This window comes from Hippocampus bargibanti, linkage group LG03 (genome assembly GCF_051943395.1).
Source record: "Hippocampus bargibanti isolate YZ-2025 linkage group LG03, ASM5194339v1, whole genome shotgun sequence".
NCBI lineage: Eukaryota > Metazoa > Chordata > Actinopteri > Syngnathiformes > Syngnathidae > Hippocampus > Hippocampus bargibanti.
In genome coordinates, this window is record NC_142736.1 from 898,417 (window position 1) to 914,383 (window position 15,967).

Sequence of the window (15,967 nt, forward strand, 5' to 3'; positions counted from 1 at the left end):
TTATTTATGTATTTGCTTATTTAAATTAAATTCATCTATTTTTTTAATTAGTTTATTTAAATGTGTTTATTTAGATTTATGTATTTATTTATCCATTTAAGTGTGTTAATTAATTAATTAATTTACCCTAAACCGGCCGGCCAGGCGGCCTGCTCTGTGTGCTGTTTGTTTGTGTTTTTCGAGCCATGTGACAAAAGCAGCACTTTAGAATTCTTGTCAGGCAACGCTGATAATCTGCCGCTCGGCCGGGCGGGCCTCCGTCATGTGACGCAGCTCAACCCCCATTAAGCTTCTTTCCAATCAACAGCAGAAAAGTTTGCCCCTTTCAACTCTGCAGAGTGTGATTAATAATAATAATAATAATAATAATAATAATTACATGCAGCTTGGACGCCCTCTTCTGGCGGCTTTTGGGTGCAACACAAGGTTTTCAAAAAAACAGTACAGCAAAAAACATTGACGTGATGGAAGGACTGCTACAACGTGTCTTTTTTTCGGTCAGAGGCGTTCCTTTAGTGACGTCACATACGGACTCGTTACCAACTCAAAAACAAGACTTCCTGTACATTCAGCGCAAGTCTTAAAATGTAAAATATAGCTATATGCGGTGGAATCGTTGTAAAATACGCTCAGTAGAAGTCATTGGAAGCCATTTTACACATTATGGACACAACTTGTCCGGAGACGTCGGTTGTCCTTTGAGTGTGTTTTCGGCAGAGTTGAATAAGCATCGGGAATTTTCACTGGGTTCACTTGAGGTCAAAATGTTGTTCCATTTCTCGCACCCCGTGCAGCGGCTAATCTACCGTGTTATAATTCTCAACGCTTACTGGCACTCATTGCGCCGTTTGCTCGCAACGTTGCATCAGCCGTTCTGACCCGTGTCACCTGAATCGAAGTCGGAAAGAAATTAATTATAATAATAACAGTCTTTTGGGATCTTACGTCGACGTTTTGGAATTGTGCTAGCGAACGCCATGAATCACAGCAAAGAAGAATTGGAACCTTTTGACTATTCCTACTATGATTATTCCGACTGGTACTCTGATAACGCAGAGCCTACAAAGCCTCCCAAGGAGTAAGTATCAATCATCTACCAGCTTGAAATCACCAAATAAGCATCGGCCATTGAAATGTATCAATATGAGCGAGAATTTTGCATATATTTCTCTTCCAGGGTCATTCCACCATGTGACCCTACAGCCAATGATGCAATCTTTCACCTATGCATGCTCTCAGTATCGGTAAGTAAAAAATATGGTTGGGTCGCAACACATTTTTTCAAGTACAGCAGTGATACCTCATCTTAAGAACTTAATTGTTTCCCAGAAAGTGTGTGTAAGGCGAAAAGTTAGTCTTCCAAACATTTCTTTCCCATAAGAAACCATTAAAATGAGACTAATCCGTTCCCAGGTCCCCATAAAACATAATTTTCTATGAAATAAGCCAATGATGCAATCTTTCACCGATGCATGCGCTCAGTATCAGTAAGTAAAAAAAAGTACACAAAATATACCTAATTTTATGTATAATAAATGTGCTATTCTATTGTAATTAAATAACATCAAGGCAAATCCAATCCAAATAAACTGTACGGTATACTAAAGTCGTTTTATTTACTTTTGTGATGGTCTTTGAAGTACATAGTTTCCTCTTGATGATATCCGAGTGAAGTTGCCGTGCTTTCTCGGCGATAATACCCTCACTCACACTGTCCCTTGCTAGCTGCTTTTCGTTAATCCAAATCAACGGAAGTTTTTCAACCTCTTCTATTGCCTGACACTGTTGCTTAGACAACACAGAAACACCCTTAGCCACACGTAGCAATGGTCGACTTAGCATACTGGTACTGGTACTACACACCTTGTTCGTGTTTCTCAATGATCTTCTTCTGCTTGGCTGTAATTTTGTTTTTTGTCCACTTCGGCTTGACCGTAGCCTGTGGTGGTACTCCAATTGATAACAAAGTCCACGCAAAGTCCACGCAAAGAAAGTGGGTGTGGAAAACCAGTCCGTCAGCCACAGTGGCGCTGTTCGACCGTGTGGTTTGGTGTTCTTCCGCCAAGAACTAGTCCGCCAGCCATTGTGGCGCTTTGTGTGTTTCGCGAAAACTAGTTCGTATTCTCGCAAATTTAATTTTCATAAGGCGAAAAGTTCGTAAGCTAAAGCGTTCGTACGCTGAGGTATCACTGTAATAGAATCGTTAAAAAAACCTCAAATTTATCAGGAGCCAATAGAAGCTAAGTGCTCCCTCTCTCAAGTTCCTGTTAAGAGGCGAGAAGCAGCATTTGGGACCAACTCGAGACTCTTGATGGAGGATTGGCTGACTCCAAAGCAAAATGTATTATAGCAACCAGACTGAAGCGTCCCGGATTGACAGTCAAAAGGAGAGCTGCAGTATTTGGGACCAACTGGATAGTCTTGATGGAGGATTGGCTTTTCAGTAATCAAACTGGGCCCAAGTGTCCTGGATTTACTGTCCCATCAACTGATTTAGACTAAAGAGAGCGTACCAATAAAGTAAAAGTTCAAGAGTCCTGATAAATGTGAAATGAAGTGAACAGAGGTCTACTTCCCCACCCCCCTATAGCTGGTGATTGTACTAATTCTGGCAGCGCTGACGCGAAGAAATAAAATCTGCCAAGGATTTACACGAGGATACTCCAGTATCTTTAGGTGAGTTCTATTACAGTTTCATTTATGAATGTACAGTGATACTTCGGGTTACGAACCCCTTGGCTTACGAACTTTTTGGTTAAACGTTAATGTTAAATTTATGAAAATTTTACCTTTATAGTTCAAAGGCAGAGTGTCGACTGCAAGGTTAAGATTCCCATCAATCAGGCACCACAAATAACCCGCAGAAGCCATCTGTACACTTGATGCAAAAAGCTATCAATCCAGCTAAACAGAACACAATTGATGAGGAACAAGGTAAAATGATCGCAGAGAAAACACCTACAAGGGATCATTCCTCACGATGGTGAAAGAAGAAGGCAACGTTCCTCATCAAGTGTTTAATGCTGATGAAACTGGCCACTCCATTCCATCAAGCCATCAACGACCATCACAAAGGTCAATAAAACGAATTTATTATACAGTAGTTTATTTATTTAATTATCATACTATAGCACATTTATTATACATAAAATAAAGTATATTTTGTGTAGTTTTAAGGCTTAGATAATTAGAAAGTAGAAAATTATGTTTTAGGGGGAAGTGGGAACGGATTCTTCACTCAGTGCAGATGTGGCTTGTTATCGAGTACCAGTATGCTAAATCGACCATTGCTACGTGTGGCTAAGGGTGTTTCGTGTTGTCTAAGCAACGGTCTCGGGCAATAGAAGATGTTGAAAAACTTCTGTTGAATTGGATTAACGAAACACAGCTAGCAGGGGACAGTGTGTGAGGGTATTATCGCTGAGAAAGCACGGCAACTTTACTCAGATATCATCAAGAGGCAACGACATCAACGACCATCACAAAGCTAAATAAAACGACTTTATTATACAGTACAGTTTAGTTCTTTAATTACATACAATACAATTTATTATACATAAAATAAGGTATATTTTGTGTACTTTTCAGGCTTATTTAGTAGAAAATTATGTGTTATGGACACCTGGGAACAGATTATTCTCATTTTAATGGTTTCTTATGGGAAATTAATTTTTGGGATACACACTATTCGCCTTACACACTCTGTCTGGGAACCAATTAATTTCGTAAGCCAAGGTATCACTGTATTTCTTTTTGGGATTACTGTACCAATGAGTTGATGCCTCCCGCATGGTCTTCCAGTCCAACCAACTTCCTGGATCAGACACAGAGCAAAGGTGTGTCGATGGCCGTGTTCGGACTCCTGTTCAGCAAGTTGGCCATGCTGGTGATTGCGCCCGACCCATTGCCTTTCTCCAAAGACACAGCAGCTGATCTCAAAGGTGCTGCATTCGGACTGCAAAGAAAATAAATGCCATTGACCGAGCCAAAAACGGCACAAAACTGCACAAACTTATACATAAACATATCACTCAATATCAATTCTGTCCTCGTGAAAAATATACTTCGTATCGTTTAAATGTGTTCGTAGAGTTGATGAAGATAGCGGCCATCTTCTACTATCCGGTTCTATACTACCCTTTGATGGTTTGTAGCACTTTACAGCACAAAGCCGGTTTTGCTTTTGGTTGGTTGCTCTCCGTCAGCCATTTTGGCATTCAGCTGTGGCAAAAGTTGGACTGCCCAAAGACACCGGAGGTAACGTACAAAGAATACTTTTATATTCTTCTGTTATATTCAACATCTGAGGGTGTCTTGTATTTGTTTTACAGTTGTATAAGTTCTACGCTTTACTTGCAAGTTTGCCTCAGCTAGCCTGCCTGGCGTATCTTTGCGTCCGGTTTCCTTTGCTGTTTTTCAGGCGAACAAAGATCGAAGAGGTAAGAAACGCTTGTTGGCGGCTTGGCTTTCAATTTATTGAGTTAGTGAGATCGTGAGCCAGCCGGAAGATATAAAAAAAAATCTTCATTATTAATATTATATAATATTAGTAAAATTATGTGTTATGGGGACCTGGGAGCGGATTATTTTCCTATGGGAAATTAATTTTTGGGATACACACTTTTCGCCTTACACACGCTGTCTGGGTACCTATTAAGTTCGTAAGCCAAGGTATCACTGTAGAAGGTTTTGTTTCGACATCAAACAAGCATATAAGATGTTTCGTCTGCTTTCCCGTACATTGCATTTGACTAAAGTCCGGATTTGTTTTCCTTGCAGGACCTTGAAAGCTCTTACTACAGTGAATATGTAAAAGCCCTTCTGAAAAAGGAAGCAAAAGCAGTCAGGTGAATTGAAAGCAGATGCTTGTTGGGCATTCGAATAGTCAGCAGGAAATGATGTCATTTGAAGGTGAGGGCCCTGTGACAGGTTGTTTTTGTTTATACTCTGCAGCTCGTCTGACAAAGCAACAATGGCGGAGAGACTGCTTGCAGTGACTAAGAGTTATATTTATATTCCAGAAAAGGGTATGGACATTTCATCCATGTCTACATTTTTATTCTGAGCCCCTCTCAGCTTTGTTAAATTTTATTATTATTATTTTTCTGTTAGTCTTTCGTTTCCCTCTGAAGCTGGCCATATCTGCCTTTGTAACTTTGGTGGCGATATACCATGTAAGTGATTTTGACACCTCATCACTTTTATCACTATCTACCTAATCACATTGGTTGAGTTACAAGTCTTGGTAAAATGTATGTCGGTCGGTCCGTCTGTTCCGTCGGTAGGTCCGTTAGTCGGTCCGTTAGTCGGTCCGTCGGTTGGTCCATCGGTCCGTCCGTGGGACGGTCCGTCAGTTCGTCTGTCGGTCCGTCCGTCAGTCGGTCCGTCAGTTGGTCCGTCGGTCGGTAAGTCGGCGGGTCCATTCCATCGGTCTGTCGCTTGGGCCGTCGGTCGGTTCGTCGGCCTGTCAGTCGGTCGGTCGGTCCGTCTGTTGGTCCTTCGATCCGGACGTCTGCCGGTCCGTCCGTCAGTCCGTCGGTCAGTCCGTCTGTCGGTCCGTCCGTCCGTTAGTCCGTCGGTCCGTCCGTAGTATCACATATATATGTACTGGATTTTATTTGATTTTTATTTTTTGAGAAACCTTAATCATGGGAATGGGACGGTGCATAGATTTGAACCTGGATTCAACCGCATTTACACTTTATTGGTAGATTTGGAATCTTCCTTCATTTATATTATTCACTTTGATAATCAAGAATTTCAGCAAGTCGGTGATCCAGATTACACACAAATCAAGAGAAAAAATGCTTTATATCGTTGATTTTGGACAGGTGGGGCATATTACGCACGGGTGCTTGTTATTTTATGGGACTTCAATGATAAACTTTTCTTATAATCACCGTCTTCGTCAATAGAAAGAAGTCACGAAAAGCACATTATGATGTCACTAAGCAAGTTTTATCTTTCAGACAGCCCTACTGTTAGTAGTCTTGGTCGTCCCGACTCTCCATATTGTCCGTTCCGGAATTGACGAGAACATAGCCTTCCTCTTACTGGGATTTGGCATCGTCCTCTCCGATGACAGAATGGAAGTTGTCAGAATTGTCACATTCTACACTTGGCTGCTAGAAGGTTTGGGCCACTGGAATAAAAATACTTTTTTGATTGATCGAGATGATAAATAATGTGTGTGTCTGTGTTTTTCTTATCAGTCTGCTACCTTTGTGCAATGACCCTGACTTGTTTGGTCAGTCTGGTGATGCTCATGAGGACCATGGTTCTCCACAGGTACTGGAATTGGAGTCTGTAGCTCTCAAGAAATGACTGGACTTTGTCTCTTTGACTGACGGCCACTCGAGAAAGTACCAAGCCTCTGGCTAAACGTTAGCTAAGATTGTCTCCACCTTTGTCGTGACCCCTATGGGGAAAAGCGGTGGAGAAATTGGAGGAATGGTCATTGGTGAGAGTGAACTTAGAGCCTTCCCGTCACTCTCTTGTGCTCTGTGTTTCAGGTCTAACCTGAGGGGACTCTACAAGGGTGAAATCTACAACCTCTACAACAGTCAGAAGAGCCTTCGTCCATCTAAATCGGGTGTTTTGTGTTGGATGGGCTTGATTGGATACCAAGCTGCAATCGTCTGTCTGGGTACAGCTAGGGACATCAAAAAATAATGATTTGTGACCATCATGACAGGACCCAAGACGTCTTGAAATGAAAACACTGAAACATGCTAACTTAATTAGAAATACGTCTGTGTAAGCTCTCAGTCGTACAGGAGTGGTCCATCGATGAAAAGGTTTCTTCAGCCGTCATCTGTACTTCTTTGAAGGTGTCGGACGTTTCGCTTCTTATCCAAGAGGCTTCTTGAGCGAACTAAAGTCTTACTGGTAGTATCGGCCATATATATATATATATATATATATATATATATATATATATATATATATATATATATATATATATATATATATATATATACTACTGTCCAGACATGGCGGTGCCGGACTCTGCTATGACAGTAGGGATATATATATAGGACCGATACTACCAGTAAGACTTTAGTTCGCTGAAGAAGCATCTTGGATAAGAAGCGAAACGTCCGACACCTTCAAAGAAGTACAGATGACGGCTGAAGAAACCTTTTCATTAATTAGAAATACCGTCCAAAAATAACTATTGATATTTTTGTTGCATCCTGGCAGGTATGGCAATCCAGACCGTGGTGTTTTTCATCTGCTTCTTGGTCCTGGTCTTCCTTATCATCATCCCCATCTTTCACGGGCGCAACCTAATTGTCTTCGAGATTGCTGGAAAGGCCTGGTCAGTCGGAAAATTAATTCTAAGTGGTCTAAACAAGATTGAACCTGTGTATGTGTGTGTGATGACTTAGGCCTGCGTGGGTGACGGTGATCTTGGTCACTGTCCTACAGCACGTTGCTGCTAAATTGGCCTTTGTCAAAAAAGACGCCGGCACCAGAGACTTAAATAACAGGTACCACATTCAACATATTTGGTGCTGTGTATATTTCGAGGGAAAGAAGTTCCATTGAAAGTTCTAAATGCTATATTTTTTGGGGGATTTATTGGGGTGTTTCCAGGGGGAGTTTGTTCCTTCTGACATATCTATTGTTTCTTATCAACACCGTGGTGGGACTCATCGTGGCCATCTGGCGAATGGTCATCACGGCACTGTACAACATCGTACATCTTGGCCGTGTCGACGTCGGCCTTCTACACCGCGCTGCAGAAGACTATGATCCAGGTGATAACTCGACAGCAAAATTTTAGTTCGCTGACGAAGCCACTTGGATGAGAAGTGAAACACCTTCAAAAAAGTACAAATGACGGTTGAAGAAACCTTTTCATCCACAATAAAAGTCATTATTTTTAACTTCAAATTTGAAAACTAGTTAGTCATTAATTTGTACCGCCCCCAAACCAGCATATCACTACTACACACAATTTCTGAAGACGGAAGTGAGCCAGACACACCCGGTGATGAAAGCTTTTTGTGGCTTGCTGCTGAACGTCACGGTTGAAGGTGGTCGAACAGGCCAGAAAATACGAGATGCAGAGGAAGGTAGGCCTGAAATGACCTACACAACCTACACGGAGTTTATATGTGACTAAAACTAAAATCAAACGAAACATTTACTTTTTGGATAAAATAAAGCTGAAAATGCTTTAAAAGAAATACAGTGATACCTCAGCTTATAAATTTAATTGGTTCCCAGAAAGTGTGTCTTCCAAACATTAGTTTCCCATCGGAAACCATTAAAAATTAGAATAACCCGTTTCCAGGACCCCATAAAACATAATTTTCAACTAAATAAGCCTTAAAACGACACAAAATATACCTTATTTTAATAAATCTGTTATTATATTATAAATAAAGAAATAAACTGTACTGTATAATAAATGTGTTTTATTTACCTTTGTGATGGTCGTTGATGGCTTGATGGAATGGAGTGGGAGGAGGAGGGAGGGAGGGAAGGCGTTACTGTTTGGAACAAGAGTCTGTTTGGCGCTTTTTTGATGTTCTTCCGCCGAAAACTAGTCCGCCAGCCATTGTGGCGTTCCGTGTGTTTCCCGAAAACTAGTTCGTATGCCAAAATTATGTTTTATGAGGACCTGGAAACAGATTATTGTCACTCTAATGGTTTCCTATGGGAAATTAATTTCGGGGATACACATTTTACGTCTTACACACTCTGTCTGGGAACCAATTAAGTGCGTAAGACAAGGTATCACTGTACCTCGGTTCAACAACTTTTTCCGAGTCTTGGACCCGAGAAGCACTCAAGACCGGCATGCGGTTCTATCCTCGCAGCCTGTTCTATGTTTACAGGGAACCGATCGACCAGCAGACGCAGGATTCGGTCCCGTTGGCAGCTGGTGTATACGCTAGTCAACAACTCCGCCCTCCTGGGCTCCAGGAAGCACTTCCAGACCAATCAGAGCTCGGAGAGCGTCCTCAACGGCAGCCCAAAAAACAGCAGGCAGACAAATAGCAAGAGGGATGCGAGTAAGGCGTCGTCCAATGAGCCCACTTCATCCAACGAGAACCAAGATCAAACTCCTTGAGAACTTCATTGCCACAACGCTATAATCGATTGTCGGGAAGTCACATGCTTAGATGAGCTTTGTAAGAAGCTGTATACGACTGAGCCTTGTTTCAATGTCAAATGATTTTATTTAGTGCAACCACTTGATGAAATAAAATGACGGACATTCAATCAAACAGAAACAGAAAAATCTGCGTTATCATCAAATGCAGTCATTGGCGGACAATCAAGGCCTGCAAAACTTTCTCTGTTGGCCTAAATATATCTGAATCACGGACTGATGTTAATTATACAGTGATACCTTGGCTTCACAAACTTAATTGGTTCCCAGACAGAGTGGATAAGCCGAAAAGTGTGTATCCCAATAATTAATTTCCCATAGGAAACCATTAATCTACACTCTGCTTTTGAACTATCAAAGTTGAAATGGGTACAAATTTCACCGTTTTCTATCCATATTCACACTCTCTCTGTCATCTGCCTTTCTCTTTAATGTTTAAACCACCTCCCCTCACTGCTGCATTCTTGACCAATCATGTGGCTGTAACCGATGACTGGGGGGCGGGGAATAGAGGACCAAAACAAGCCGGCTGCCATTTTCTTGTTAGAACGGGCTTGTTCACCAACGACACATCACTCATTGTGGCGCTCCGTTTGTATACCGAAAAATAGTTTGTATGCCAAGGTAAAATGTTCATAAATTTAACGTTGGTAAAACGAACAGTTCGTCAGCCAAGGGGTTCGTAAACCGAGGTATCACTGTACCAGCAAACAAATGAAAAATCAGATTTGGCTTTCTCCTGTTTCTCTGCCTCTAACGTGTAAGTGTTCATTCTCGGCAAAGTGAACGCTTCTTCGGTTGATACCGAAGCTGTCCGTTGTCCTTCGTATGAAGCGCAAGTGCGGGGGTCCACAGCCCTGTTGTTCTTCCAAAGTCACATGTGCATCTATTGATCAGGACTGATCAATTATGGCATGACAATGGGATGAATGAGGTCAAAGTTTCATTTGGCTAAAACAAGCTTGTTGCGAACAGCAACTCTACATTTAGGTCATGGTCCATGTCATCGTAATAGTTTGAGACATTTTTTACTATCATCTATTTTTATCTGCTACAGATTTGCGATTTTCAAGACATTTGCAATATAGCCCACATTGTTTGGTTTCATCAACTAAATAGAAGATAATAAAAATGGCTTTCTCACCATTGACAACTACAATGTTGTGATGTAATCAATCATCACTTTTATGTTCATCACACAGATTGTCTAATTAGTGAATGGTCATTTTTTTCTGTCCCTTCACTCAACACCGGAGAGCATCCACGAACCACGACACACAAACCTGGCGAACACGAAACAAGAGCAGCATGATAGTCAATCTAGTCCACTTTGTCGTATTTTCTAATTTCTTGGTTGATTGACAGCTTCGGCCCCCAAAGTCAGCCGATCGCCCAAGTCCGATCCCACGTCACAGTCATCCAAATTCCCTCTTGACAAAGACAAAGTGACCGTCTCGGTCATGACGCTTTCTTCCGTATCGCCTTCTTTGTCTCCATCCAAACTCTCGGTCGCCCCGTCCTCTTCATCCAGCAAATCCACAACGATATTTCTCCGGGATTCTGCTAGCGGTCCGACATTGGCGGGCCGGGTTCTCTCCATCTGGTACTGGTCTCTGGCCTTGAGGATCAACTGACATGTCTTGTTGTGGTATTTGTACGCCAAGTGGAAGCACATGGCGCCGAGAAGAGGAACGGTGGACACCGTCAGAAGACAAATGCTAACTGAGATGATAATGATCAGATTAGGGACTTTTTTTTGGGTGGTGAATAGTACTTGAACCTCGCAGTCTTCGCCTTGATAGGTCAAACACAGGCAGTAGTTGGTACCAGGTTGCAAGTCACTAAGTAGGTAGGTACTGAGACCCTCTTTGACGGGGGACCACAGCACAGGTGAATCTTGGTGCTCAGTGGTCACACACAAGTAAAGACCTCGTGAAGCGAAACCCTCCTCGTGATTGGCGGTGGCGTTGCGAGAACTTTCCGAAGCGGTGACAGTAGCGGTCATCCGGTTCGCCTGCTTGGGTATGAGAGGCGGGTTGAGACGGATGGTTGCCTCTGTTTCGGACACCCACAGGGCAATGAGGCCAAAGTCCAACATGTGGTCCTTTGCGTCGTCCGTGCTCCCGTTCAAGATGTGTCGTTTTTTAGCGTTGGATCCACATCTTGGTGCAACTGTTGATTCTTCAAACGATTGAGAGGTGGGCAGATCCGGGTCAGATACAGAATAGAAATCAGACATGCTTGATTGCCGTGGTTGTTGGGTTGTACTGGAAAGATCTTTTGTGATCTGTGCGTCGTTTTCAGGTAGTTGTTCTGATGACAAAACTTGGACAAAAACGGAGTCTGCCGCTGTGCCAAATTCATTAGAGGCAGAGCAGCTGTAGTCGCCCTCGACTTCTGCGCTTAGTGGCGAGATAAGAAGGGTTCCGTTCTTAAATATCCGGATGGAATTATTCGACCACTGCAACTTGTCACTCGATTCACCCGAGTCATCCTCGATAAAAGATACGTTCAGTTCTTGTGCTTGACTCAGAATATTCCATGTTACCGATGGTTTCGGGTTTCCTTGATACTCACAGTTTAAGACCAAAGCTTCGCCCTCGCGCAAAGTTGTTACATCCATATTTGGGTCGGTCCGTATTGTCACATTCGGGTGTGCGCATTTGATCTCGGGCAAGTTCATGATCATTTCTCCCCGAAGTGTCGCCGGAGTTGCGCAAATGATCAAGTCCTTGTCCGCGATGGAGGTGCTCCTAGTTGAGAGCCAATCTCGAAACCAGTTGATGTCACAACTACACACAAATGGATTGCGGAAGATCTGTAAGTGGGATAGGGAAACCAAAGCATCAAATGTCCCTTCGCCGATCGTTAAGAACTTGTTGTTGTTGAGGCGTAAGGACCTCAGGTTTGGGAGATTGACGAAAGCATCTCTAGGCAGACTGCCCAATTCGTTGTGGTTCATCTTCAGCATCAGCAAGTTCGTGAGATTCCGCAGATCTTCCCACGGAAAGTCAACCATTTTATTATAACTTAAATCCAAATTACGAAGCAGAACCATGGGCGTGAGGCTCCCCGACTCCACCGAGACAATCTTATTGTGGGACATCCATAGCGACGTCGTCTGGGTAATATTGCGAAAGACGCCTCGTGGTACCAAATGGATCTTGTTTGCCGAGAAGCTAACAGTGTTTACATTGTGCGGCATACCCATTGGGATCTCAGCCAAGTCTCTGTAGCTGCATTCCGCAAAATATTTCCCATAATTCATTGTGCAGGTACAAACTGTTGGACATCCGAATAAGACACTGAAGTGTGCGAAGATCACCATCGAAAAGTACAGCACTCTGGCGGCCATTTTCAGCTTCTGTTGAGGAGTGACAACATTTGTTACATTTTATTCACATTGTTTCGCACCAGAAATGTCTTATGGGCAGTTTTGATCTGATTTGTTAAAACAATAAGGAAATGAAATTAGTCTACTCGGGAATTTTCCACCTGCTTAACTCATTCACTGCCAGACGTCCAAAAATGTGTCCACTCCAGTGCCAGGGTTTTTGTCATTGTCACTGGAATTCCAGAACCCACAGAATATTCAGTTTTAGGACTACATAAACATTCAATATAGCATGAGAAAACTTTTTTTTTTCTCATCAGAAAAAAAATAGTTAATTCCTAAATTATATGGGTCTGGAGTTACATGAACTTGAAATGAGGACAGCTGTCCAAAATACAATGCAATAGATACATATTGGCTCAGGACAATAGAAGTAATCCGTCAGGACAATAGAAGTAATCAATGTAACTGCAGGGAATAGTCCTCTGCTCCCTCCAACCTGAGAGCAGGGACCAATCATAGCAAAATTGGCACCGCCACGTCTGGACAGTAGGTATATATATATATATATATATATATATATATATATATATATATATATATATATATATATATATATATATATATATATATATATATATATATATGGCCGAAACTACCAGCAAGACGTTTGCTGACAAAGCTTCTTGGAGGTGAAACGTCCGACACCTTCAAAGACGTACATATGACGGCTGAAGAAACCTTTTCATCGATGCAATACATCCAGATTGGTTTATATAGCGCTTTAACAACAGCTGAAGTTGGAACAAAGCGCTAACATATGGGAAAAAAAGGGAAATGCTGCCCCCTTTTGGAAAAGAAAAACATTGCCAGAGGCCACGGCAAGTGCTTTATCGGCACTTAAGCATGAAAAAAACAAAACCCGAACTAATTCCACTATGGCCCTCTACGTCATTTTTTTTTCAATTCCCGAATTAATTAGGGAATGGCAGTGAATGAGTTAATTTCATGAAAACAATCCATAAACAAGACGAGAATGAGGTTGTGCAACGTGGCCGAAAATTCTTGTGCTGTGATGAAACTGCGGTCAGGAGAATCAATGCTTGCAAATCACTTACACAACAATCATATCATCGTCTGTTTTTAGTTTAAAGTTTAAATCTTATCCAAGATGCTTCTTCAGCTACTGGTAGTTTATATATATATATATAAAACCCTACTGTCCAGACATGGCGGTACCGGACTCTGCTATGATAGGACTCTGCTCTCGGGTTGGGGGGAGCAGAGGACAATTCTTTGCGGCTCCACTGATTGCTCCTATTGTCTTAACTAACGACTGGCCTAATTGCCCTATTTGCACTGGTATGACTTCATCAGAATTACTAATCCTATGTTGCCTAAGCAAGCTGTTGTACGAACGATCCAAATTGCACCTCACACCACCATACCGCTTTAGTGAGGTTAGTAATTAGGTTCCCTATTTTTACCTTTTGATATTTATTAAAAGACCAATGAGGGTAACCACAGTTTGTGAGTGCTCTCCTGGCACCTTCAAAGAATTACAGATGACGGCTGAAGAAACCTTTCACCAACATCGAACTATGACGAATCAAAATTACGTTGTTGCCTTTAGGCCCTGTTCCAGATTCGGTCTCGACGGTGTCATCACATCGGAAAAAGTCTGGTTTCAAACTACGCAACAGATTCTTCGGACACTGCGTGTCCTTGGTGGAGTGTCGGGGGTTGAAGGGGTTGAGGGGGAGGCAGCTGCGAGGCAGATGTTTGCAAACACGGCAAATAGCATCCGGTTGCATGCATTTCGCCGTCCCCCCCCAAAAAAAACGCCAAATTATGAACGTTCCGAGACGGTCACAATCGATGACGGCGGGGGTTCATGACACCGTCCAAAAACTACTGATGACCGGAGGCAAGACGAGCTTTCTTACCTTGCTTGCTCATGCAGAGGTGGGGATTGTTGGGGAGGGGGAATGCTGCGACAACGCGTCCACGTTTTCTCCAGTCCAAACAGCACCTGGAGATTTGAAGTTAGAAGGTTGACGATGTCAACACGTCTTGCTGTCTTCTGCGGTTAAACCTCCAACGACACCCCTTCAAACCCCCTCCCCATGCATTCCCAACACCGAGACAGATGCATTGACTTGCCCCTAAAAAAAATCTTAAAGAGAAATGGACCCCTTTAGCCATCATGACTTTGAAGTAGGTGACAAGATATAGTTTTTATTTTAAAATAATCTTAAAGAGACCCTAGCTTTAAAAAAAAAAAATATTCAGTTTTTATTGGCAGACTCTGATTGACCGACTCCGAGATTAATTTGTTGTCACCCCCTTAAAAAAGTATTACGATGGTGTCTCGTTTTGAGTTTTAAACGTTTCATAAAAAACATTCTTAATACTCGTTCTAACTTTGACGACGTTTGTGGTTATAACTCTTTGGAATTTTTTAACTCTTCAAAAAAAGTTAAATAGCTAATAGCTTCCCAAATAGTGACCTCAACGTTGCAGCGACGACTGGCTTCAGACGTAACGCCCCCGATTGCCCACCAGATGGCGGTAAAAGCATTGTTTGCTTGATGAGTCGCATTGCTTCTTTGGTAAACCTTCTTCCGGTATTCTGTGATCTGACCCTGTTTTTATTGTCGGCTCAAAAAATTGTATGTCATAAATTATTCTTAAATTATTGTGAGCTCACGGGTCCATACATGGTCATTCTGTAAAATTAAATGTATGGTAATTCTGTAAAATTAAATAATAATAATAATAATAATAATAATAATAATAATAATAATAATACATTTCATTTATAAGCGCCTTTCAAAATTATTAAGGACACTTTACAGTCACAGAATATTTTTTCTATGGGTGAGCAGTGGCAACCACACGCGCCAGCGTTCACTCAACCCGGAAGTAACATAAAGTAAAATAATAATAATAATAATAATAATAATAATAATAATAATAATAATAATAATATGACTACACAATGAAACAGAGTGTCATTCATTCTTCAGCACTTTCTGTACCCTCTTTGTGACATGAAGCAGTTTTAGATGAAACTTGCCATATATTTAGAATTTGGAAAAAATGCATTATTATTTACAGAATGTAATTTAAAATGAAAATATTGTGTTTTATATATATATATGTATATTTGTTTTTGATTATTTTTAGGGGGGGTCTGTTCAGATCTTAAATCTCAATAAAATTGTTATCTATGAACCCTGCAGAACCCAAGAACCAATTTTCTTCTTGGGAAAATTATGAATCATACATTAAATGACTGCTATAAATTCACCGTTTTTTTTTTCGATTTTAACCCTTTATTTCTCATTTTTTGAACTATTTTTTTAATGTTTGTGTAATTTGGGTCATGCTCAACTATTTCATTTAAAGGACAACCGACACCATTTTTTTGTTTCCTAACTGACATCAGAAAACTGTTTTATAGCATCTAAAATAGCCAAAACACGCAGGCTGATATTTCGAGT

At 41.5% G+C, this 15,967-nt stretch overlaps 3 protein-coding genes across 7 annotated transcripts in view; 1 reads left to right on the top strand and 2 right to left on the bottom strand.

Moving 5' to 3' along the window:
- The window catches only part of dhodh (dihydroorotate dehydrogenase), a 52,540-nt gene extending 37,997 nt beyond the window's left edge, over positions 1-14,543 (bottom strand). The window contains exon 1 of one of the 2 annotated variants that reach the window (XM_088991429.1): positions 14,408-14,543. The gene's annotated coding sequence lies outside the window, so the exon portion shown is untranslated. Of the gene's footprint in view, positions 1-3,768; positions 3,908-14,407 lie in introns of those variants that run through there. The other variant, XM_088991428.1, reaches the window with a different exon arrangement.
- On the top strand, positions 836-9,101 carry LOC148899917 (receptor for retinol uptake stra6-like). 3 transcript variants are annotated; one of them, XM_088991421.1, is made up of 17 exons: positions 836-1,078; positions 1,178-1,244; positions 2,591-2,676; positions 3,802-3,941; positions 4,091-4,257; positions 4,332-4,439; positions 4,780-4,847; positions 4,954-5,027; positions 5,113-5,174; positions 5,970-6,132; positions 6,213-6,288; positions 6,513-6,646; positions 7,204-7,321; positions 7,392-7,493; positions 7,600-7,763; positions 7,944-8,081; positions 8,832-9,101. In XM_088991421.1, exons 1-17 carry the CDS (start codon positions 978-980, stop codon positions 9,083-9,085), a joined length of 2,022 nt encoding a protein of 673 aa, XP_088847547.1. In that variant the 5' UTR covers positions 836-977; the 3' UTR covers positions 9,086-9,101. The 3 variants fall into 3 exon arrangements, with proteins under 3 accessions (XP_088847547.1, XP_088847548.1, XP_088847549.1); XM_088991422.1 differs by having other exon boundaries at positions 8,850-9,101; XM_088991423.1 differs by lacking the exon at positions 2,591-2,676 and having other exon boundaries at positions 865-1,078.
- Positions 9,171-14,545, bottom strand: LOC148899918 (immunoglobulin superfamily containing leucine-rich repeat protein 2-like). Of its 2 annotated transcripts, none has more exons than XM_088991420.1 (2): positions 14,408-14,545; positions 9,171-12,491 (listed from the first exon to the last, which is right to left on the bottom strand). In XM_088991420.1, exon 2 carries the CDS (start codon positions 12,480-12,482, stop codon positions 10,470-10,472), a length of 2,013 nt encoding a protein of 670 aa, XP_088847546.1. In that variant the 5' UTR covers positions 12,483-12,491; positions 14,408-14,545; the 3' UTR covers positions 9,171-10,469. The 2 variants fall into 2 exon arrangements, with proteins under 2 accessions (XP_088847546.1, XP_088847545.1); XM_088991419.1 differs by lacking the exon at positions 14,408-14,545 and adding an exon at positions 14,081-14,260.
- Positions 14,546-15,967: the final 1,422 nt, after the last annotated feature.

What these genes read in the sequence shown, in the direction of transcription:
- LOC148899917 (XM_088991421.1), top strand. Translation starts at nt 978, where the DNA reads ATGAATCACAGCAAAGAAGAATTGGAACCTTTTGACTATTCCTACTAT. An exon ending in TATTTATATTCCAGAAAAGG is followed by an intron (nt 5,028 to 5,112) that starts GTATGGACATTT and finishes TTTTTCTGTTAG; the next exon opens with TCTTTCGTTTCCCTCTGAAG. An exon ending in CTACACTTGGCTGCTAGAAG is followed by an intron (nt 6,133 to 6,212) that starts GTTTGGGCCACT and finishes TTTTCTTATCAG; the next exon opens with TCTGCTACCTTTGTGCAATG.
- LOC148899918 (XM_088991420.1), bottom strand. Translation starts at nt 12,482, where the DNA reads ATGGCCGCCAGAGTGCTGTACTTTTCGATGGTGATCTTCGCACACTTC.